The 25,016-nt window shown below is 46.4% G+C and overlaps 1 protein-coding gene across 2 annotated transcripts in view; it reads left to right on the top strand.

Annotated features, from left to right (window-relative positions):
- Positions 1-25,016, top strand: part of CHD7 (chromodomain helicase DNA binding protein 7) — a 178,062-nt gene that overhangs the window by 57,254 nt on the left and 95,792 nt on the right. For both annotated transcript variants that reach the window (XM_081117201.1, XM_081117202.1), the window contains exon 2: positions 2,697-4,533. In XM_081117201.1, the coding sequence (XP_080973327.1) occupies positions 2,875-4,533 (1,659 nt within the window). In that variant the 5' untranslated portion in view covers positions 2,697-2,874. The remainder of the gene's footprint in view (positions 1-2,696; positions 4,534-25,016) is intronic.

Raw genomic sequence — 25,016 nt, forward strand, 5'->3', positions numbered from 1 at the left:
CATCTTTGATAGAAACAAAATTATATGTTGCAGCTGTGACTTGGAAATGTGGGTATTCAAATGGTCTTGATCAAATTAAAAAAGACCAAAATAAATTAATTAGATTAGCTCAAATGAGAAATATGAAATCCAGCCACCAGATGGATTCCTAGCATAGTCGCCAGCCGAGTCTTGAGGTCAGGAAAGGGGCAGGGAGGCGGTGGTGGCTGTCCGAGCAAGTGTGAGCAGCCACTAATGACAGACTAAAGCCATGGTTTTTGAACAACTCCGCCTGGAGCTCACCTGATTGTGGTCCCAGTTGTGGTGGGCAGCGTGTTTGCTTGATTCCAGGTAATGCTGTTGTTTTTCATGCCACTGGGAAATGGACTCTCAGTGGCAGGGAGGAGGGAAGTGGAAGCCCAAGTGTCAGGTAGGATTACTTTCAGTGAGTGTTCTGTTTTGTCCATTCCCACGCCTGTAGGCAAGTTCTGTTTCCCTTTCTGCTCAACTCCGTTGCTGCTTCTCCAGGCTGGCTGTGCCTCTGCCCGAGTGAGTGGACCTGACCATCCCCTGCCTCTGGGCTCCTTTCCCCAGAGCTGGCTGCATCCAGTCAGTAGCATTTCCTCAGTGGCATGGGGTAGACCCTGGAGGGTGAAGCCGTTATCCTATAAAAGCAAGGCCGTCCAGGACATACAAGTAGACATTACCTTCCCTAAGCTAATTTGAAAGGTTATTTTGGTAAGTGGTTAGTCTGCGTGGCTGGTTTAAGCTATTATCAAGTCCATTTCAGTATTTATTTCCTTGAAAGCTAGAATGAGCCTTGAATAATGAAGACTGACTGCTTAGGCTTTTTAGGAGTAAATTTAATTTATATGTATTTGTTTTATTTGACACTGGAGATTTCCATTCTCTCTCTTTTGGATTTTGAAGTAGTTGTGTAGTAAAGCAGCGTGTCTGTAAGTAAAATGGCTTTCGTGCTCATCTCATTTTCACCCATCTGACCCATGTTTTTGGAGAATGTACATCAGAAAATTCATGGCAGTTAGCGGCAGAGTGAGGAGACCTTTGCCTTTAGCTGACAGCTGTCACCTGAAAACTATAGACCCAGAGACCCCCTCAGGTGTTATGTCTGTAGTTCTGACAGTGAACAGGAATGATGTTTACATTCTCTGTAAGCAAAATTCTCCCCTTGTTAGGAATATGTTAGAATAGGGCAGGCAGGAACCGATTTTTTATCTGTCTTATTGGTAAGCCCTCAGCAGTGGCCCGTTCATCCTCATGCTCACAGAGAAGTGTGTCAGTGGAATTTATGACTGAGCCTGTTCATAACATCACTTTGGAAATTCTTCCATAGACATTGTTTTTTCAAGTTGGGCAAGTATCACACAATGCTTAATGTGCTTATGAAAGAGGGAAAAAATGAGTTAAATTCCAAAGATGTTTAGGATTTCAGACATTTTTCCTGTGAATTAGTTCTTTATTAAGTTGTTCATTTAATTAGCATTCAACAAAACTTTCCTGTTTTGCTTGTTGAAATACTCTATACATCGGTTATTTTAATCGGACACAGATTAGGAACTGTTAGGAACTGTTTGAATAAATTGCGGACCATTGGATAGTGTATAACGTGTGCCATGAGCACAGTGTGCTGACGGATGTGCCCGCCCCCTTTGCCCCCTACCTGCTCATGTCCTGCGTTGTCCCAAAAGAGGTTAAGACAAGGGTAGGGCTGCTTGGGTATTTTGAACTTCATTGTTTTAAAAGTATTTTCAGTTCTGACCAGTTTGGGGGAAAGTTTTCTGTTTCTATTGATGAGAACAGTAGAATCTGCCCTTCCAGCTAGAGCCTGAGTGGCCACATGGGCCCCTGGTTCATCACCAGAGCCGGTGCCGCTGGGTGAAGAAGGGGCCTGTGATCGGACCCCCTCTGCCCGCGGGGCAGGCCGGGAACAGGGTAGGCCCAGGGCCGCAAGAGAGGCCGGTTCTCTTGGAACATGAGAGCTTTTCTTCTGGTCCTGTCTGAGTCTTGTATATTCCTGCCATTTAACGTTATGAAATTAGGAATTTATTTTACCCTGTAAACTTGCTCTCCTGCGTCGTGATGAACGCTTTTTCATCCGACGCCTCTGTTGCTGTTAGATAGTTGTACGTGGGCCGCAAATATCTAATTTGTAGGAAATGACTGATTTCGGTATTTGTATAATCCTCCAGTCAGTTTAACCGAGCTGAGCTTTTCACAGCCCTCGGTGCCGCGGCCGCTCATCTGATTACACCGCTCAGGGGAATACGGTTAAGGGCGGGCTGTTGGTAACCAGAGCATTTCCAGGGCTGTAGTTCAGCAGATGGGCGGCTTGGCTATATTCATGCATCTGCTTGCCTGCTGTGGCAGCTGCTGCTGCTTCATGTTGTGTTCTTTTGTTCTGTTCCATCCAAGAATGGAACGCTAGGAAGTGTAGTGAATGGATTAATTTAAGGTTAAGGTTAGTGTTTTGCTTGCTTTCTAAGTAACCGATCATAATAATGCTCCTGGTAGAAGCTAATGAGTTTCTCTTAAAGTGAACTAGATTTAGAAAATACAGCTCGGCAAGGGGGCTCGATTAGTACTGTTGATGGAAACCAAATTCAGATGTGTAAAAAATACTGGCAGTTTTCGTCATTTGTTCCTAATTCTTTGTTTTCTTTCTCCCTTCCCCCTCCCCGCCTCCCGCTCCCTTCCAGGACCTCTGTCCAGACTTTGCCTGACACTGCAGGGTCCAAGAGCATTAAGGAAATATGGAATGACGTGAAGAAGATTAGTTAAGGATTACCGGCGTTGAGGACGAACACCTCAGTGAAGTGAAGCACAGACAGGCTCCTGAGCGGTAGTTTGGAGGAAGGAGCCGTGTGTCGGCAGAAGATGGCGGACCCGGGAATGATGAGTCTTTTCGGTGAGGATGGGAATATTTTCAGTGAAGGCCTCGAAGGCCTCGGCGATTGTGGTTACCCTGAAAATCCAGTGAACCCCATGGGCCAGCAGATGCCCATGGACCAGGGCTTTGCCTCTCTGCAGCCGTCCCTCCATCATCCCTCCACTAATCAGAATCAAACCAAGCTGACCCATTTCGATCACTATAATCAGTATGAGCAGCAGAAGTTGCACCTGATGGACCAGCCGAGCAGAATGATGACCGGCGGCCCCGGGAACGGACTCGCGTCCCCCCACTCGCAGTACCACACCCCTCCCGTTCCCCAGGTCCCTCACGGCGGCGGCGGCGGCCCGATGGGCGTCTACCCTGGCATGCAGAACGAAAGGCATGGGCAGTCTTTCGTGGACAGTGGCTCCATGTGGGGCCCCCGGGCCGTTCAGGTCCCGGACCAGACACGAGCCCCCTACCAGCAGCCGCAGCCGCCCCAGCCGCCCCAGCCGGCTCCGCCGGGGCCCCCCGCCCAGGGCCACCCGCAGCACCTGCCGCCGATGGGCAGCTACCTGGCCCGCGGGGACTTTTCCATGCAGCAGCACGGTCAGCCGCAGCAGAGGATGAGCCAGTTTTCCCAAGGCCAGGAGGGCCTCAATCAGGGGAACCCTTTCATTGCCACCTCAGGACCCGGCCACCTGTCCCACGTGCCCCAGCAGAGTCCCGGCATGGCGCCTTCCTTACGTCACTCAGTGCAGCAGTTCCACCACCACCCCCCCACTGCTCTCCATGGAGAATCCGTTGCCCACAGTCCCAGATTCTCCCCGAATCCTCCTCAGCAAGGGGCTGTCAGGCCACAAACCCTTAACTTTAGTTCTCGGAGCCAGACAGTCCCCTCACCTACTATAAACAACTCAGGGCAGTATTCTCGATATCCTTACAGTAACCTAAATCAGGGATTAGTTAACAATACAGGGATGAATCAAAATTTAGGCCTTACGAATAATACTCCAATGAATCAGTCCGTACCCAGATACACCAATGCTGTAGGGTTCCCGTCGAACAGTGGTCAGGGACTAATGCACCAGCAGCCCATCCACCCCAGCGGCTCACTTAACCAAATGAACACACAAACTATGCATCCTTCACAGCCTCAGGGAACTTACGCCTCTCCACCTCCCATGTCACCCATGAAAGCGATGAGTAACCCAGCAGGCACCCCTCCTCCGCAAGTCAGGCCCGGGAGTGCTGGGATACCAATGGAAGTTGGCAGTTATCCAAATATGCCCCACCCTCAGCCATCTCACCAGCCCCCTGGTGCCATGGGAATCGGACAGAGGAATATGGGCCCCAGAAACATGCAGCAGTCTCGTCCGTTCATGGGCATGTCCTCAGCACCGAGGGAGCTGGCCGGGCACATGAGACCAAATGGTTGTCCCGGTGTTGGCCTTGCAGATCCACAAGCAATCCAGGAACGTTTGCTACCTGGCCAGCAGCACCCTGGCCAGCAGCCGTCTTTTCAGCAGTTGCCAACCTGTCCTCCGATGCAGCCCCACCCGGGCTTGCACCACCAGTCTTCACCCCCACACCCGCATCACCAGCCTTGGGCACAGCTCCACCCATCACCCCAGAACACCCCGCAGAAAGTGCCTGTGCCTCAGGTAAGAGAACTCTGACCCTGCCTGCCTTGTGGTATAAAACGTAACTCTGTGGACTTAATCTAACAGACTTTTCCTTTAAACTTCATGCAAAGCATTTTTATTACGAGATTCTTAATTTTGATCTTGTTAAGCTGCCCCAGAATTTCATTTTTTTTTTTTTTACTATTTCTCCCTTTATTTACTCTGTCACTTACTAACTTATGCATTTATTCAGCTATTCAGAAAGCCTCGGGTCCTCCTGTCCCAGGAATTGTGCTGTGTGCTAAGAATGCAAAGGTAACTAAGCGCAGGTCCCTGCCTGCAGGGTCTGCTGTCACTTCCAGCAGGAGGCCGACACTGGACAAATGTCTTTTTCTTCTCCTTTTTCTTCTATTCTTTCTATTTCTCTCTTCCTCTCTGTTTTAAAAATACACATAAAGCTTCAAAGTTGCAGAACACAATGCTTGTTCTTGATGAACTTCAACCAGTTTGGGGAGACAGGACCAACATGTGAACGTACGAAGCAGAGTGAAAGACCGCACGTGATTATGTGACAAGCGTCCAGGGGTGCATGATGGTGCTTGGAATTTGACTGGGACTTAGCCATGGAGAGTGCACCGAGGGTGACATTTCGGGTTGGGGGATGATTGGTTAACTGGGGCACGGGGAGTCAAGCTTAGTGCAGGAGAGGGCCAGGTCTTGCTATTCTGTTTTAAGGAATTCGGACTTCAGTGGGGAGCCAGTGAAATCGATTAGACGGTCCACAGGAACCAGAAGATGAATTCTGAGCCTGTGGTCCAGGCCTGTGAGGACAGTTTAGACCAGGGATCGGAGAGTGGAACAGGCGGGATTGAAGCAATGTGAAAGTAAAAGGGCTTGTGGTCAGGAAGCAAAGCCGTTTTGGGGCATCACAGCTGGGGAAGCATTTATTTTTTATTTTTATGTATTTTTTATTTATCGATTTGAGAGCGAGAGAGACATCGATTTGTTGTTCCACTTATGCGTTCATTGATTGATTCTTATATGTGCCCTGACCGGAGACAGGATGCGCAGCCTTGGTGAATCGAGACAACACTCTGACCAACGGAGCTATCCGGCCAGGGCTTGGAGAGGCATTTAGAACAGAGACTCAGAAAATTCAGCTTCAGGGATTTGGGAGGGAGACACAGGACTGGGGAAATGGAGGTCAGGGAGAACCTCAGGGCACAGGACATGCAGGGGTTTGGGGAAGCTGCCCTCTGAGGTCAGGCACACTTGCGGATTCTCAGGAGCCGAGGGGTCAGTGGGAGCCGCCCTGCTTGCTGCCCGGGGAGCCGCTTCCTGTCTCCTCCTGAGCTGCAGCCCAGGGTAGACGGCGTGTGGGGGATGTCAGAAAGGTGGTCCGACAAGATGCTGGGAGCAGAGGGCCTCAGGAAAAGAAGGGCAAAGGAAGGAATGAAGATCAGGCCTAGCTTATTTGTTTCCCTTTTATCTCAGCTTCATGGCAAAATGTCCTTCAAAATTGACCACAGTGCTGGCCCCGAGGCCTGCCGTTCCTGAGGTCTGTGAACCTGGGGGCAGCTTCTAGGGCAGGAATGAATGTGACCTCTTTTCTAGGAATTCTTTTTAAAAAATAATTTATTTCTCTCTGTCTTTCTTGTTTGCTTGTTTGTTAATCCTTACCCAAGGATATTTTCTCCCATTGTTTTTTTTTTTTTTTAGAGAGGGTGGAAGGGAGGGGGGGGGGAGAGAGAAGAACATCCCTGTGAGAGACACATCGATTGGTTGCCTTCTGCACGCTTCCAGACTGGGGCCGGGGAGGGAACGGGCAACCCAGGTATGTGCCCTTAACGGGAATGGAACCCGGGACCCTTGGGAGTGTGGGCCGGCACCAGCCAGGGCCAGGAATTGTTCTTTTCTTGTTCCTTGGGAAGTTTCTTATTCAGCAAGGCATCTTCTCAGAGCAGTGGTGGTAGATTCGTCCTGCCCCAGCGTCGACTTTTCTCACTGGAGGGCAAGCGCAGGTTGTGGGAGACACCCTGTGACTGTAATCTGATTCCTGGATGGGAATTGATGATCTCCAGCTTTCCCAAGTGTTGAGAGCGCAGATGTTTCTCAACGGCCATTTCAGAGGGTGCATATGAGTGCGTGGTGCGCCACCGGACGCTGGACGGTCTCTGTGTGCTGCGCCCTGGCCAGATGCTGGCCAGATGCTGGGCACACCAGGTATATTTACCTTCTCCGGCCCCAGCTTCTCTAGCGTGCCATTACACGCAAACGCGGACCTGGGTGAGGGGTGTAAACAAGTACACGCGAAGTAGTATCGTTGTGGAAGTTCAGCTGAGTTTTCAAATGTCACTCACGGCATTTGCTTTCTTATTTCTGCTTAACTTTTCATCCCCTTCAGATTCTGAAACTCTCAGTTCTGAAAATAATACTGAGGAGGTGTAAAGTCTTGGGAGGAGCGTAGACTTTAAAGTCAGAAAGGTGTTTGAGTCCCAGCTCTACTGTTTATTAGCGTGGGGGCCTTGGGCAACATACTCAACCTCTCTGAATGTCAGATTCTTTGTCAGTAAAACCATACCCACCCCAAAGGGTGTTGAGATCAAGTGGGGTAATAAGCACCACATGCCTGGTATCCCGTCCGGCCTGTGGTGTGTACGCATATGGTAATTCTCCTCTAGGTTGATTTTCTGATCTCCTGCAGCGCAAGCCTTAACTTATAATTATGTCCTTTCCCATGTAAATACAACGTAAAATTACTTTTATTTTTAAGGAACAGCTTAAATATTATGAAATTTATACCCTTAGTTATAAAACACTAACTGCGATTTGATTTGTGCAAAGCCCCCCCCCCCCCCTTAGCCCATGTTGCCGGGCGTGATGGGAATAATGCTATCACAGGAGCCTCAAACCTCTCTGTCCCTGCGAACCACTCACACTCTACTCCAGCAGATATATCTATCTAATCGTGTTTTGCTTTTAGAACTACCCAAATTATTTTGCATGTCATACACGACGGAACGGTGGTTGAAGCCCTACCAGAGCAGGTTGACGTACTGATGCACTGAGCTGCAGGGTGACAGTCAGGCTCGCTCACTTTTTTATCTCAAGTCTTTCACTTTTTAAAAATAGAAGTTAACTTTTAAAAATGTTTCATGGCTTCTGAACAGATATTTTCTAAATTATGTAGCACAATGAAGTATGTTTAAAGATAAATTTAACTTTATATGGAAGAGTCAACAAAGGAAAGCATGAGAGCAGAAAGGTCAGAGCTCACTGGTCTCTAATGTTAATGGTGGTTGTGGGCGTATTTAATGGAAGCTCAGGACTGTCCTGATTACTTATAAAATTTACTTATAAAATATATTTTTTCAGTAGTTGATCAGGACAGTGGTTCCTGAACATTTTCATCTCAGGTCCCTTTATACTCTTAAAAATTATTAAGGACTCCGAGGATTCTTTGTTTATGTGGGTTATATGTGTTGATATTGACTGTCTTAGAAACTTAAACTGAGGACAATTTGAAATATTTATTCATTAATCATTTAAAAATAATAAGCCACTGTGTCAACATAAATAACATTTTTAAATGAAAAATAATTAATGACATTGCTTTACATTCTCTCAACTACTAACATCTGTTTCTGCATACAGTCTGCTTGCAGGCCATGAGCCTTTGGAAAAATCTGCTTACATTTGGAGAGAACGAGAGTGAAAGGAAATCACATCTCAGTGTCACTATAAAACCAGTTCTGAGCTCACAACCCCCAGAGCCCCCAGTGTCCACCCTGAGAACCCCTGGAATGACAGGAAGAGTGCAGGCTTTGGAATAGAAGCACCACCGATGATTACTGACCCCGTGACCTTGGGCAGGTTACTTAACCTCAGGGCCTCAGTTGCACTATCTCTAAAATGAGGCTTGATAGGCCTTTCTGGTTAGAGACAAAGTGAGATTAGCAGTAACATGGGAGACACATTATCATTGGCACATGTTCAGAAGTGCTTGTTGCAAAGTTTAAAAAACAGTCTCAAGCACTTGTTTCAGTGCTAACTATTGTGGGAGTTGGACTTTGTTTTCCTTTGTTTCAGGAAACAGTTATCAAATACCGTGGCTCCCTACGCACTGCTCATTGGGGGTCATAGAGAGAGATCTTGCGGGGTGTGGGGGGGGGGGTGGGAGAGGAAGCACAGGCAAGCATCTGCCAGGAAAAGCGCACTGTAGAGACAAACACAGCGTGCTTCAGTGGGCGAGGCGGAGGTCTGGGAGGGTGTTCTGGGTTACGTGACGTTGACGTCTCGGCTGATGGGAAGGATAGGCCAAGTTGGGGGGAAAATGGGTGTAAAGGGGGAGGAGAAAGAATCTAAGGCTTAGGAATAGGGGTTGGGGTGAGAGAGAAGGCTGCAGGGTCAGACCCCTGTGGGGCCTTGGTAGTCCTGGTGAGAAGCTTAGACCAGGTCCCATGTCCGCGGGACGCACTGGCAGGTTTTTGGCAGGAACACACTTTGCAGCGCCTGAGAGTGGTTGAGAGCAGAGAATGGAGCAATTATCAGTGCACCGGGGGGCGGAGGTGAGAACACCTAGGAGGGGAAAGCACAGACTTCGTGCTGTTCCTTTGAGGAGCTTGTCTGAGAAAGACGGGTTAAGTGGATTGCCCTTCAGGTTACGGGCAAATCCCTGAGTTTCTGAGTAACTTACATTGCACGAGTCTACACAGCTATCTCGGTTCATGAATTACACTCACCGATGAGCAAGTTCTTAAAGTAGTTTCAGAATCTTCAACATTGTGTCCTCAGATTGTGTATATTTTGGATACATTTGTGCCCCTTTCATTAATTTGGTTCTGAAATCTGGTTGTGGTGAAGGAGCACAGAAGCAGAAAAAATTTAAAGGACCATTGAGATTGAGGCAATAGATAATAATTTCTCTGTGTCTCAGTTTTCCCCTAGGAGGTTAAAAGTAAAAAAAAGACCCAAAAGAATCAGGGGTGCAACTTCTCCAGTTCTTTTGTCTTTCCAATGACATCTTATGAATTTCTTTTAAAAAACAGCATTTCTGGGAAAACCTTTTTCCTGGTAAATCTCAAGTAGACTCAGTATTCTACTGGCATTCTCTCATTTCACCCAGTAAACACAGGGTTCCAGATATGCGCAGAGTAATTGGCAACTACTTAATAAATTTCATGGAGAAAATGTTGATGTGTTTCAAGCCTCCGTTTTGCAAATTGTGATCAGAAAGTAGAGAAAAAGGCCCCCTTTAGTAGAAAGTAGATGTATCTCTATGAATACCACTCTTGACACACTTATACTTCCACATGTCGAAAGATGCCTTTTAGAAACTGGGGAAACAAAATATCTGTAACCTACATGGCACTCAGGGTTGTTCAGAGAACAGGCACCCACAGTGAGACATCCGTGGAACCGGGGACGCCAGCGCTCAGAGAGGGAAGTGGGAGAGATCTCCACTTTTCCCACGTGTTGGTGGCTCCCTAGTTATTTGTTCATGACGCCTTTGGTTAAAGCAAGCCGACCATCCTTGATTGCTCTCGACGTCACTGGTCGGTCGAGTGTGCTCAGCAGCCTGTTGTTTTTCATGAAGACCGTTAAGGTACTTTCTCTGGCCACCTCCATTTGTAGGCAGGACAGCTTAATGAGCACCTCCCCGCGTTTGCCTCCAGCCTGGACGGCTTATGCCAGAGGTCAGAGTTTCAGCCTAGATGGCTTATGCCAGAGTTAAAATGGGAGATACCAAGTGTAGAGTTAAAGCAAAGGAAACAATTCTACTCCATCTGTCCTTTCACCCTACAGTCTGAAAGCATGAGCTGAGTGAGCCACAAGCTAAATGGTGTCCTTGCCTCTTAGTGTCTTTTGTTTGTAGTGAAAGAGGATTGTTTTCTGTGACTCTCAAAAATATTGTGGGTAACAAGAAGTTGTTTTTTTTTTTTTAGCTTACTTTCAAAGCCACTTTTCAATACTGCATTTTAATCTTGCATCTTGGTTGCCTTTGTTAAACTACACTAAAGAAATGTTTATCGAGTGCCCGTTGTGTGCCAAGCACCGTAGTAAGGACAGAGATTGGTGATGTGGTGGGAGGCAGCTGTCATTTCTTTATGTCCCTACCATGTTCTAGATTGGTGTTGTCCAATTGAAATATAGTGGGAGTCGCAAGCGCAGGCCACAAGTGCAGGCCACGTGTATTATTTTAAATTTTTTAGCAGTGACATTAAAAGAAAAAAAGAAACTGACGAAACTAATTTTAATAATATAATTAACCCAATGTATTCAAGATATTATTCCAACACATAATCAGTAAAAAAAACAACAACAGCCATCACTTATGAGATATTTTGTACAGGTATTTGAAATCGAGTGTGTGTTTTACATGCAGAGCCCATCATCTTGGTTGAGCTGCATTTCAGGTGCTCAGCAGGATGTGGCTGGTGGCTGCCCTAGTGAACAGCAGTGCTAGACTCTTTCCATAGCACTGGCTTCAAATTCTTTTTGAAAACAAGTCTGGGTATAAGTAAGTTTATGCAGATAAATAACATTTAAAGTCGTTCAGTCTGATTATGACCGTCAACCTCTAAGACGGGTGTTAGTACTCTCATTGTAAGGTTGGGAAAGCAGTAGCTTTTTTTTTTTTTTAAGGTGTATCAACAATACGTATAATGTTGGAGGGGGGTGTGTGTTGTATGGGTATCAGTTCATGGAAAGATAAATCAGTGAAGTGAAATTCCGTTTATTTGGATTTCAGAGAACGCCTGTCTGAATGTCTCTTCTATCGTCTTGTAGGGAGAAGTAGCCAGCTTCTCTGAAAGGTGGATTATAGCCGTTTTCAAGATTTTGGTTTCTCGTGGGTTTTGAATACTTTCAGTCGTTACTCAGTAGTTATTTTTCCCCCCCTCTGACTCAGAATCTCTCTTCATCTCCATGTCACTAATTCCTGTTTCTTGAAATCGATTCTCCGAGGGTAAGGGAGAAAGCCTTCATTTTTACTATTACGCACACTCCCCCCCCTTTCCTTTCAGCTTTTCCTGTCGCTGCTGCTGCTTCATTTTATTGATCACTCAGAAAGGCAGTATCTGGCCCTGCAGAGCAGTAGTTAGCTGGGGAAAGAGAATCGGGAAGTGGGTCGGGGGGACAAGTTGGGGGAAAGCGTTGCTAGACCTAATGAGGAGAATTTGCCTTAATCCTGACATCTAAATGTAATCCTCCATTCTTAGCAGTTACAGCTGTCAGTCTGTAGATAATCTCTAAGTAACACGAAGAGATGGCCCTTACTCCCCGTTACTGAACGCAGCTCTTTTATCAGCGAAGGAAGTCAGCAGCAAACTTGCGCTTTTTGCCTTGCAAAACTTTAGTAGGTGATGGTGCACCACCACGAGTAAGGTTTCCTTTTTTTAATAGAGGCGAACCTTCTAGGGGCTGGCACTAGACGTGGTGATGGTAGGAAAAAACACAAACTTGAAGGAACTTGACAAAATCCCAGGGAATTATTTAAAAAAGTCAGAAGTCAACGTAGGTACAGGACACCCATCATCCTGCTTGGTGTCCCCTGGTTTGGATTAGATGCTGAGCGTGGTGGCCGGGTATGGCTGGAAGGCGTTCTCTTGCATCTTGTGTTAATGATTGAATCGAAGTGATCACCCAGGCAGTTATTTGAAGGGGGCATGCTATTTATTTATTTTTTTATGCTTGTTAATGAGCATGATATTTCTGATCTGCTTCATAGTACATTTGGCCTGGTCTCCTCTGCTGCCTTCTGTGTTTAATTCATTAGTAATTCTGTACCACAGACTTCAGGAGAACTCTTAGACTTGAACACTGAGCTGTGTGAGAGTAAAAACAATCGTTTTACGCTGTGTGCCAAAGGTATCGATCTGGAGAGTTTTTGGTTTGTTTGCTTTGGTCATAGGCATTGAGGAAGTGCAAGTAGTGATGTTGGAAACTTTCTGTTAAGAGTTTCTTGAATGACATGCTAACTTGTGCCCTTCCTGTTTCTCCATCGGCCAGCTGGAGCAAGTTTGCAGCCGTAGCGTGAGAATCCCACCCTCACCCGTCTGGTGGGCTGTGAAGTGCCTGCCTCTTGCTTAGTTAAGGGATTCGGAGCATCACAGGGTGGGTGACCCTGCTAGAGAATAGGCAAGGACTTTTAGATCATTCTTTTTCTAAAACTTTTTTTGACGTATTTCTGAGCGTGCTCTTTAATGCTCTTTAAAGTGTATAGTCTTAAAGTTTTTATTGAATACAGGAATATTCGAAATTAAAGTTCAAATTTTAGATCATGCTTCTTGATGGACATTTGCTTTAACTTAAAAAAAAATCATAAAATTGTGGGATTAAGAGTTACGATGTTTTGTTTTTGCTGTTAATGTTAAAAACACATCAAAATAATCAGTCAGCATGAAGATATGGCTAAACTTTAATATCACTGTGGGGGTTGACAGAAATGGGCAGAGAGGACTAATGGAGAATTTACCTTAATCTTTACATTTTAGTGTTACTCTCTATTCTCTGTAGTTATGGCTGTAAATCCTCAGATAATCTGCAAGTAACCGTGGGCAGAAGTAGGCCTGGGGCCACAACTGAGTAGGATGAGCCTGCGTTGCTTTAAACTGGCCCGTTACTAAGCTAGCTCCATTTTCGGCCACTCTGATCTTGCAGAGACATTTTCATAAAGGGGCGCTGCTGGAACGCATGAGGGCAGACCTTGGATGAAAGGAGACGAGTGAGAGTTCTTCAGGGGAAAGGTTTGATTATTTAGTCAGGAGCTAAGTAGTATTTTATTTTTACCAGCTAGTCTCTGCATGTTTTCCCTTTCTCTTTATGATAGTCACCCAAACAGTGCAGAATGTTAACGGAGCTCGCTCGTCCTCTGCACCAGCGGCAGAGGCCATCGCAGTTCAGTGTCAACTCAGTTTCTACCAGGTGTCCCTCTTACTTTGAAATAATGGTAGAAGACTTAGGTAAAGGAAGGAAATATTCAAGAGTCCAATTTTGGAAAAGGTCTGTCCTTAGAGCCAACTGTCAAGCTCACAGCTTTAGTTTTTGCAAGAAAGTTAAAACCCAATATTTACATATAAATAAGGTCTCTAAGTTAGGATATCATTGGTGAAGGGGTGGTAAAAAAAAAGCCCAGTAAGAGACTACTCGTTCATAGAGCAAAAATGAGCCAAATCATAAGATCAATTTTAGTAAGTTTTTCTCGCTGAAGACCTGAATGAAAATCTTTTCAATGCCATCCCATGTTAGATGCTAGCTAGGATCATAATTCATACTAAATATAAATCACAAGACTAACTTAATGGGAAGAGGTGAGTGTCAGTTTACTTGTATCATGTAGTGTTTCCCTTGTCATTTTTAAGTGCCTCCCACCTCTGTTCTGTCCAGTGGGCCACACACTGGGTGGTCGTCTAGAGCGCCGCTGGTCAAGGGAGGAGGCGGTGCAGAGCCGTGAGACCATGGTTCATAGGCACAGGAACTGCATCTGAGTCTCAGTCTAACAAACGTTTGCTAAGTCAAACCATTGGATACTTACTTAATTTCCCTGAGCCTTAGTTTCCTGAGGATGATAATTGTGCCAGTTGCACAGATTATTATGAGCATTAAATGAGATAATGGCTGTAAAGTTTTTATCAGTGTGTGGCATGCAGTAAGTCCTCAATGAATGTTAAATATTTTGTTATAACTTCTGTTAACGTGGTTGTTGAAATGAGCTCTTGGAATCCGTCCCCCTCCCCACTTTCTCCTTTTTCACATTAAAGTAGAAAAATTGGCCTTAATTTTGTAAAACAGAGCATTATGTATCAGTGCCCTAAAAATCAATTTAGCAGATTCTCCATCAGGCCAAAAAAAATTCATAAGATTTTTATGGGGGGGGGGAATTTTTTTTGGTCACAATACGGTAATTCTTTTAAATTGAATCTCTAGGAAATGAGATGCTATGTATATAAAATATCAACAACTTTCTCAGTGTCTATTTTCTTCCTAGTTTTGATCAAGGTGAACATCATCACCTAGTTTTTAGAAACTTGAAGCAGCAGAGGTTAAGTTGGCATCCTGTTTTGTATTGCGAGGGAGGTTCGCTAGTATTCCCTCCAGCATGAAAGAGGTTAACCTACTGATATATACCTATAGTAAGTCTTTGTTAAATATAAAATTAACCTTGCAGCTGTTAACCACAAGTTCAGCGATGGACTTCACCCCTGTTGTTTTCAACAGCATCTTCCTGTATTTTCATGGTATGTTCTCACACACCTTCAGGTGGTATTATAATTTTGTTTAGTAGCACCGATGGCAGTTTTGAACTCAGCTGGTTTGTGAGGGTCATGCCATTTTTAAAAAAGTAATTATGCACTTTAAAGACAGTCACAAAAGAAGATAAAGGATTATTGCAGTTTGATTTACTAGCCAAAATTTTTAAAAATTGCCAAAGAAGGTGACTCACATTTTTGAATATGTGAGATTTACAATTTTGGAGACAATTTTTAGGCAACTCATAACACTGTTGCCATTTTTAAAAGTTCATTATCTAGAGCTATCTGAATTTAGAGTTAGGAGACTCCTGTTAGGAGGAGCCCTGAGCACAGGGTTTTGTTTTTCGGGAAAGATCACAGTTATATCTTAGCTCCACTTGGGATGTAAAAGGAAGCCCCTTAGCTTACCCTCTTCATACTTTATACACTAGTTATTCCTTCTATTTATTGACTTTTTTCCAATAAACTTAAGATTTACCTTTATGCTTTTTTTAAAAAAAACAGTGCATTGAGTGGAGGAGAGGTATAAAGGAAAGTGTAAATCCACTTGAGAGAAAATAAAACACATGGAACTTTTAATAGTCCTTGAAAAAGCGTCATGTAGTGACTGGCAGACCCTGTCATTTCATGCCCTGGCCACCTCCCATGCTGCCCCAGGACATGAAAAAGGGACCCAGGACCGCCTAAAACAAGGCTCTCCCCTCTGGCTGAATACCGGTTGCAAGTGGGAGCTATCTGGTGGTGCAAATAATTATAAAATGCACAAGCCTTATAAACTGGAGTTTTACAGTTGTTCTGATCTGTATAATTGAAACAGTTCAGCAAGTGTTAAATTAAATAGGTTATAAAGCCACAAGCCAGTGTATCACAACTTAAATCAGCAGCTCTCCACTCATCCAGATCGCGGTTCCCCTTCCTCCCCTACTGTGTCTGTCTGTCAGTCCGCTTACGTGGCTCTTTCCTGCCCCTCTCCACTGCTCTCGGTCCTTGTGCTCCCCCTTCCCGCCCCTGCGCTCTCCCCTTCTCTGTTCCTCCCCCTGCGCTTACCCTGTGGAACTCCTGAAGCCTGTTTCGCCTTCAGCCGCTGTGTCTCCTCTCTGATTGCTCCGCATCTCCACGGATTTCCTCCGTCCCCTGGTCCCTCTGGCCCTGCCGCCGGCTGTCTCCCCCGCCGCCTGCCCCGGCTCGCGGGCGCCCCCGGCTGGCGGGGCTCGGCGCTGCGCCTCCCCGCCCTGCCTCCCCTCTGCTCCCGCCCTGCTGCCCCCCTTCTCCCATCACTCTCTCCCTCCAAGTGCCTTGCCCACGGTCGGCTGGTCTGTCGCACCCACTTCTGCCAGCCCAGGGCCCCTCTCCCCTCCCCCCCTGCTTCCCCATCTCTCTGGAGCGCGCCCCTTTCGTCTGTGTCCCCCGTTTTCTCTCTCCTCGCTCCTTCCCCACCCTTCTCTCTCCCCTGTCCTTCCACAAATCCCCGCCTCGCCTCTGCGCCATCATGGGTCCCTCTCTCTCATTCCCTCCCGGTTGTCTCTCCATCCTCGCGCCCTAGTCCCACGGCTCCCACGCCACCCCCGTGAGGGGAGGGGACCTCCTCTTGTCACACCCACTGAAGGGTCTCACCTTCAATGGGTGGGGGGGGGGCGGGGGTGCAGAATCCAGGCCGGGCGGAATCGGGCCTCCGTGGGCGCAGAGGGGTTGAGCCCAGCGCCCGGGCCCTCAAATGGCGCGGGGTGGGAGGGCCCGGGAGCGCAGGCTAGTGGCCGGCGCAGGTGGCGAGACCTCAGGTGGGCTGGCGTCAGGGGCGGGCCGGAAGGCGTGCGGAGGCCACCCGCCTGCGGGCCACCCACCCGCGGGCGGTCGGGCCATGTCTCCGCAGCCGCCCGCCCGGCCCCGGCCCCGCCCGAGGCGCCGCGCGCGGAGCTCCGCGCCCGCCACGCGTGGCCGTCAGGTGTGTGGGACCCGCCCGGGCGCAGGTTTGCTGGGGTTCAAGCCAGAGGGAGCGAGGGCTCCGGCGGCCTTCGCTCCGCCGCTTCCGGGTCTGCCGGTTTTTCCCTTTTTATATATACTAATTAAAGAAAAGTGAGGTCGCAGAAACAGCAGCAACGGGAAACCTCTTCGTTACTGCCGAGTGGCCATCGCGCGCAACGCGCTTGGCAGACGTCGCGGGTGGCGTTTCTCTCTTTGCCGTGTTGAGCCGGAGGCTGTACACTGTCCGCGGGAACAGCTGGCGCGGGGCGGTGCGGGCCTGGCACGGCCTCCCCTTTACTGAAGGTTTAGGGGAAAAAGCGCACCCTTGGGCGTATGCTTACCTGGGTGCTGAAGTTTGCCAGGAAGGGCGTAGTACTTTCCTATTTATTTCAATCCTCACCCGAGGATATTTTTTCCGTTGCTTTTCAGAGGGGGGGGGACGGGGGGGGGGAGAGAAAGAGAAAGAGAAAGAAAAAAAGAAAGAAACATCCATGTGAGAGAGACATGGATTGGCTGCCTCCCGCTCGCACCCCGACCCGGGCCAGGACCCACCGAGGTGCGTGCCCTTGGCCGGAATGGAACCCGGAGTCCGCGGGCCAGCCCGGGTGCCAAACTGGCGAGGGGGAAAGTTTGCCATTGTCTTTGAGAATCACATTAATGGGCTTATAGAAAATGTAACTTTTCTGTGATGATACTTGGATGAGACATGTGGCTGTTGAGCACCTGAAATGAGGCTGTGAGACTAAGTAAACTGAAGTTTTAATTCTTTACAAATTTTAATTAATTTAAATTTAAAGTAACCACATGTGGCTGGTGATTTACATATTGGACAACTCAGGTATAACCAAACAAGACAAATTATTTAAGTCACCAGAAAATAAGAGAGAGCACAACTAGAACTAGAAAAGAGTTTTTTGTTGTCCGTGTAGCCAGTGTAAGCTTTGTGTTCCTACTTTTATTCTCTCTCACTTCTTACCAGATGGCCTTAAAACCATGGATACCCTGTATCTTTTGGCCCTGCTAGCTAGTGATAGAATATAGTGATCTGCACGTGGTAACACTGACACAATTCACTTTGTTATTTTTGGAATAAATCTCTGCTATGTAGCAGCCAATTTGTTGCTAAACACAGCATGCTTTTTAAAGTAATGTGAATAGTGTCTTGTTTTATAGTATAAGTGATATTTCAGAAGTTATTGTTTTAATTTTTCCCCCCAAAGAAGTCCCTGTCAAAAATGCTTCATATAAAGCATTTGTTGTTATTTGGTTTCAAAGTTAAAGGCTATCACAGTTGATAAGATTGTTTTATTCCTTGAAAAAGATTTCTCAAAATTTGGTAATTAAATTCAGTCTTCTTATTCCTGGAAGAAAAAAAAATGTTAAATATTTTTTCAAGAGCTTATGGCTGATAACTGTATCTTGCTTATTGGTCTCTAAGCTACACTTTCCATATTTCCAGGTCACTGTGTGTATCAGTGGACCTATTGACCAGAAGGCATTAGTGTCTTTATTTGGTATTGAAGACAAGCAGAGAAATGTTAGTTTTCCTAAGATGTTACTTTAGGGTGAATTGGTCTTGTATTAAGATTGATAGTGTTGCCCCCAAATTTTATAATGTATGATTAATGGCAGAAGATAAATTAAATTAATAAAAATTTAGGTTATAGTCCTTAGTCGATATTTTTCCAAAAAGGACTTGAGACATTCTGACAGAAGGGTGAGAGAGTGAGTGTGTGTGTGCGCGTGCGTGCATGCGTGTGCACGCATACGGGTGTGTATGTGTGAAATAGAAACAGGAAACCTGTCCTGGAATGGAAGAGCAAGGAATTATGCTAATTATGGCTTTGGTTGCTGGGACTGGGAATGGAATCATATTTTGAGTTTCCTGATGAGTGTGCAACAAGAAACATGATAAGTTATATAATTCTCATATTAGAAAGAAGGAAATATATATACATTTCTTTTTTTCTCAGAAATGTTTTTTTTTTCTTCCTGGTATCAAATCCTAAAAGAATTATTTTTGTGGTATATTTTATATGTAGGAGGTATTGACTTACATCACAAATACTTTCTCTACAAAGCTAGATTTACAACAAGTATAGAAATAGGGTTTTGTTTTTTCACATGATAGTTCCTTCCGTGCCCCTTGATGATGCCATCTGAGTGCATGACACCCAGGGCTGTATGGTAGAGGTCATCCTGTGAGGGTTACATTGATCTGGCCTAGGCGCCTGCGTCCGACACCCTGCTTGGTAGAATAAGTGACGTAAGATGCCCGAGGTGGATGGGTACATGCCTTAGGCAGTCTCCCTTGGATTTTTGGGCTGTTAATTAGGTCATGGATTGGACCTCCATAGAAGATAATTTGACAAGTTCTTTAGGTCATCAAGAGTCTAAATTATTGTGAATATATTGTCACTGAATCTTTTTTTAAATTAAACAAAGTTATTGATTTGAGAGAGAGACAGACAGACAGAATTGATTTGGTGGTCCACTTATTTATACACTCATTGGTTGATTCTTGTGTGTGCCCTGACCAGTGATCAGACCCACAGCTTCGGCATATTGGGATGGTGCTCTTACCAATTGAGCTACCTAGCTGGGGCCTGAATCTCTTGCTTTAAAATGTTATATGAATCTCAGTTCAATAAAAATTAGAGTGAAGTACTGATTTTGTATTTTACTGGTGGAGAGCAGAGTTCTATTCTTTGAAAACCAAGTAAGAGGGTTGTAGGGAAAAAGGTTCTGTTTTAAAAGTTGATTTCCTAACACGCATTGTCACCTGGGTGGAAATACTTTACCTGCTGGCATTTGGGGTCATAAACGTAAGTAAATCCAGTATTTCCCCTCAAAAGAAATTCAGTTCTTTGTTAAATACTTGATCACGGTTCCAGGGTAGCTCTGTCCAGTGGAATTTGAAGGGGATGGTAGAAATGTCCTGTGCACTGTCCGTTATGGTAGCCTATAGCCACCTTAAGTTATGAAGCACTTGATTTGTGGCTGATGTAACTGTGCAACTAAATTTTAAAATTTTATTTAATGTTAAGCAGTTTAAACTTAATTAGCATTTGGCTAGTGACTACCATATTGGACAGTACTATTCTAGGGCCATAATATTCAAACTTTTTCGTCCCCTAAAAGAATTTTGGGAAAAAAGTTTGACATTCCGATTTTATTTTTCAGTTCAAATAAATGTAGTAAAATGTGTTTGTTCTCTTTACCATCATTTCACTAAAGAGGCATTTGTCCCTTGGCACTGCCCCCTTTGATGTTTTTTACTGAAACTCTATGCTGCCAAAAGACTCCTCTAATTGTTTGGTGCCCTATGGGGATGAGTTAAAGGCATTTGGGTAAAAAGTGACTCTGAAAAGGAATATGGGAAAGGAGAAGCAGCGGAAAGCTGATTAGTTTTAGTAGGGAGTTCATGTGGCTCTTAGGGAACTGGAAGACGACCTTTTAAACTATCCCTGTCCCTTAGAAACTCTTTAGAGTTCTCCAGGGTTTCACTTAATTTGGTTTGAAGGTCACTAGAGTGATCCATTCTGACTCTGGTATTGCTTCTTAATATCTTCTGCACACCAGATTCACCTGCTATCCAAACGAAGATGCCTAAGCCTCTGGCTTGGGCCTCAGGCTCCTTATGTGCATCCGAGGCTGAGAAGGGCGACTTCAAAGTACAGTGGAGATAGTTTGGGCCCGAAAAACTTCATTCAGGTTTTACCACCCACTGTTCACCTGTGTAGAACCTTTTTAGTAATTTTTCCATAGGTGGTTGAGTAGTATAGCCTGCTAGTACATCTACTAAGGCGAATTAGTAGAAACCAGACCCAGGTAACTGAACAAGCTGATTTACTGTATAGATTTATTTCGGTCTGAATCATTAACCTTTAGAGAATAGGTGCCAAAGGTGACCGTGATAGTTCTGATAGAACGTACTTTGAATGATTCTCTTTTGACATTGAGATGCCAGGATCTTTCTAGATAGTAAAACAAAGCACAAGAAAGAACATTTATCTTCTTGTTATAAAGGCAGGAGCGTCTGCGTCCAGATCATTCTGTAAATGATACTAATATCTACAGGTAACCGCTTATCTATTTACAGCTGTTTTGCTTAAACAATGCTCTTAAATATTGACAACCCCCAAAGAGCTTTTGTTTATGACAATTTTTCCTGTGGATATTTTACTATATCAGAAATTAACTTTAAGAAAATTAAAAAATATTAATTTATTTAAAAAAATAATAAACCCATTACATTGACATAAGTAATATTTGAAAATAAAAAATTATTTTCCAACAAGAAATGTGGAGAGACGTGGGAAATTTTATATTTTTGCTAACGTTTAATTTCTGACAGAGGACATCCGGGTCCTGTCCCTGCTGCGGCATTCAGTCTGTTGTATTGTTCTGATTAAAGTATATGAAGATAATGTGTTCTCACACATACACATGTAGGTGGACAGGAGTATTTTAATAACTTTTTAGATAATAACGGATATTCTTTAATACTACACCAAAACTCAACAAGTGGTAGTATCTTTTTTTTTTTTAATATATCTTTATTGATTTCAGAGAGAGGAAAGGAGAGGGAGACAGACAGAAATATCAATGATGAGAGAGTCATTGGGGATCGAGCCCGCAGCCCGGGCATGTGCCCTGACGGAGAATCGAACCTTGATCTCCTGGCTCCTAGGTCGATGCTCAACCGCTGAGCCACGCCCAGCCAGGCAACAAGTGGTAGTATCTTAAAGGTCATTTGGAAAGCGGGATCTGAAACTCTATCAGTGAACTTTTCATGCACTGTTAGGTTAAAATCCTTGTACTTTGAATAGCTCTCTTTTAACCATGCATGATTTCGCAGCATCATAGATCGATCACTTGGAAAATACTGGTGTGTTGAATTGTGCTGATCTTCTAAATATTGACACATGCTAGTAGACACTATTAGAAATCACATTTGTTAATATCACTATCATCTTACCAGAAGTCTTTGGAAATTGGGAAGTTGAGTTCATTGTTGTGGTCACAGGTTTTCAAAATTCTGAATTTTGCTTGAAAGCTCATATTTTAGCATTGGAAATAAACACTGTCCGTTACTTGCCTTGAAGGGACAGGCTCACTTTGTCCGTTTCAAGAAAGTTACTGGCAGGTTACCCAAATCTGAATGACCTTCTGAATAACCGAGGCTTGTTCTGCAGTCATTCTTTCAAGTAAAAACAGCGTTCCGGCAGGCGGCCGGCCAGTTCAACTCACAACACTTGCACGAGTGCTTTCCTGGCAAATCCTCGGCACTTGAGTGTGCAGCAGAAATGCTTCCTGCTCCTCACAGAGGATGGCAAAGATGGGTGTTCAAGAATAAATCCAAATCGGCTTTTCCTGTTCTGCCAAGGGCATTCTTAACTGTCTTTTCCCCCCTCTCTTAATGTGGGGGTGTGGCCACGAGGAAGTCATGACCACTAGTCCAGTTTGCTGTCGCTGCTTCGATTGTGTGGCCCCATCGGTGTAAATGTCAACGCAGCGAAAAAGACAAAGAATGTCTTGGTATATTACGAAAAAGTTTTTATTTTGTGGGTGTCCTGAAAGGGCCTTGGAGACTCACAAGGACCCCATGGGTCTGCACACTGAGTGTGGCTGGTTTTAAGGGAAATTCCAAATGCCTACTCCTTATAAAACTAAAAATTGGTTTTTTTGTCTAGAAAAAATCTGAATTGTGTTTGGGAGTGGGAAGAAAGTAAAGCAGAGTCAGGGTGCTGCTATCACTCCCATGCCCTGTCTTCAGCTGGAGAGAATCTAGTGCCTGCAAGAGAAGGGGGCAGCTGGACTCCTTTTGTCATTGAGGGAGGGACCTGCGGTTTCTGGAGCTATTGGCTTTTCCCCTCCCCTTCCCCTTCCCCTTCCCCTTCCCCTTCCCCTTCCCCCTCCCCTCCCCTCCCCTCCCCTCCCCTCCCCTCCCCTCCCCTCCCCTCCCCTCCCCTCCCCTCCCCTCCCCTTCCCCTTCCCCTTCCCCTTCCCCTTCCCCTTCCCCTTCCCCTTCCCCTTCCCCTTCCCCTTCCCCTTCTCCTTCCCCTTCCTCCTCCCCTCCCCTCTCTTCCTTCTTCTTCCATTTTCTTCCCACAGCCTTTTGGTGAGAGAGCATTTACATAAAAACTCATTTTAGATTGGGGCCTGGTGCTGGGTGATGGGGACGTATTTGTGCCAAGATGAGCCCCCCTCAGGCGCGGGAGGCAGAGCGCACCGTGCCCACCTCTCTCCCTCCTTGTGCCTGCAGCGTGGAGTTAAAGATTCTTCCAGTGGAAATAGGTGTTACGATGCCTTGTTAATATCTGAAGGAGGTTTGGGGAGATTTTGACACTCCGTCAGTAAATGCTGGGTCTGTGGTATGCATCACACACGTTCCTGTACGTATATGCTCCTGTGTGCGTAAGAGCAGCCATGACGTGCCGCTGTCCTTGAGGGCCTCACAGGTCAGAGGGCTGGAAAGACCTAATAATCGTGGTCAGGCAGTGTGGTGGGTGCCCTAGCCTTGGGGGGAGAGGATTTGGCTCCACCTGGAGAGACCAGGCCTCAGGAGGAGCTTATGTTGCAGCTGAGATCTGAAGATTCCGCAGGATTTGTCCGGGGGGAGAGAGGAGGAATAACGTCCCAGGCAGGAGGAGCGACGCGTCCGCCAGCACTAAGTTGGGGAGAGCAGAGGGCGCTCACGCGAGTGCGCTGGTTCGCCGGTGGGCGCCAGCGTGCGCAGGGGAGAGAGGCAGGCCCGGACTGGGAGGGGGGGCGTGGGGAGGGTCCTGAGCAGCCACACGAGAGGCTCCGTTTTAAATGTAGCTGATGGAGAACCACGGAGAAGCAGCGTAGGCGATTTGCGTTTTAGAATGATCCCGTTTTTATGATGCAGAGAGTAAGGCAGCCCCCCCCGTCCACAGGGATATGGTGTAAGACCCCCCGTGGATGGCTGAAGCCACGGATGGTATCGAACCTCATCTCTTTACTACATTTTCTTCTTATACATACACACCTATGGTAAACTTTAATTTATAAATTGAGGCCAGTAAGACATTAACAATAATAATAGAAATACATTGCCATACTCGTTATTGTTAGGCTTGCCGAGGAGGAACGCGAGGCCAGGTGAGAAGGTAAAGGGAAGTTTATTAGGGCATCTGAATCCAGACGGTTAACGCATCTGAGTGCAGATGGGCTGAGCTCCAAGTGGCATCAGCCCCGAGTGGTTGGGAGGAAGCCTCTTTATAGGGTGTAGGGAGGGAACTTTCTGGCACACGGGCCCGGTTTTTCCGAGTCGGAGTAGAGGGCTCCTGGATGTGAGGAACAGGTTGTTGCTTGAGATACTTCCTCATGCAGGGAGTGAGAGCCGTCGAGCGTAACGAGCAGAACGTGGCTGGCGAAATGAGTTTCCCTAAAAGTTTACGTTCTCATGCGGGGGTGGGGGGGGCAGCCATGAGGAGCATGAAGCTTTCGTCCAAACCTAACGGTCCTGTGAATGTGTTCGGGGCCACTGCTAAGTGACACCTGGTGACTTGCGGACAAGCACCGTGACACCACCACGGCGGATCCGATCGCCGGGCTGGCTGCTGCGAGACTGCCAGCAGGGCGTGTGCGGCAGGGAGACCCTGACCCAGGGGTGAGTCGCGTCTCGGGCGGGCTGGAGCCAGGCGACGTGAGGTTTCATCCCCCGCTCAGAACCGCGTGCCATCCTAAACTTGTGGATGGTTTGTTTCTGAAGTTTTCCGTTTAATTCTTTTGGTTAATGGAAACCTTGGAAAGTGAAACCGTGGACAAGGGGGGACCACCGTACATGGAAGGTCAGTCCAGCAGGAGCCAGGCTAGCAGAGCAGCCCTGCGGTGCGGGCTGGGGCTGGGGCTGGGGCTGGGGCTGGGGCTGGGGGAGAGGGCGGCCAGCGAGGGTGACAAAGGTCCGAGGCCGGGTGGCTGAGACTCGCTGTGACAGTAACCACGACGGGAAAGCAGGGTTGTCGGTAGGGGAGAGTTGATGTGATTTGATTTTTCGCCCGCTGACCTGAAGGTGCTGGGGGAACACATCCAGCCTCAGGGAAACAAGCATCTGGGTCTGCTGGACCGTGTCGCGTGGACAGTGGAATCCTGAGGAACATGGAGGTGTCGGGGAGAACAGCCCAGGAGAGTCAGGAAAGGGCGAACGGGGGAGGAATGGTCAGCAACAGGTACAAAGCAGAATGATGCTGTGGTGGCAAAGAGGTTCCCCCCTCCAACTTTGATATTTGAGAAAAATTTCAGTCTACAGAAAAGTCGAAGGAATACATAGTGCAATGA

The sequence above is a fragment of the Miniopterus schreibersii genome (genome assembly GCF_964146895.1).
Source record: "Miniopterus schreibersii genome assembly, chromosome: 17".
In the NCBI taxonomy this organism is placed as follows: domain Eukaryota; kingdom Metazoa; phylum Chordata; class Mammalia; order Chiroptera; family Miniopteridae; genus Miniopterus; species Miniopterus schreibersii.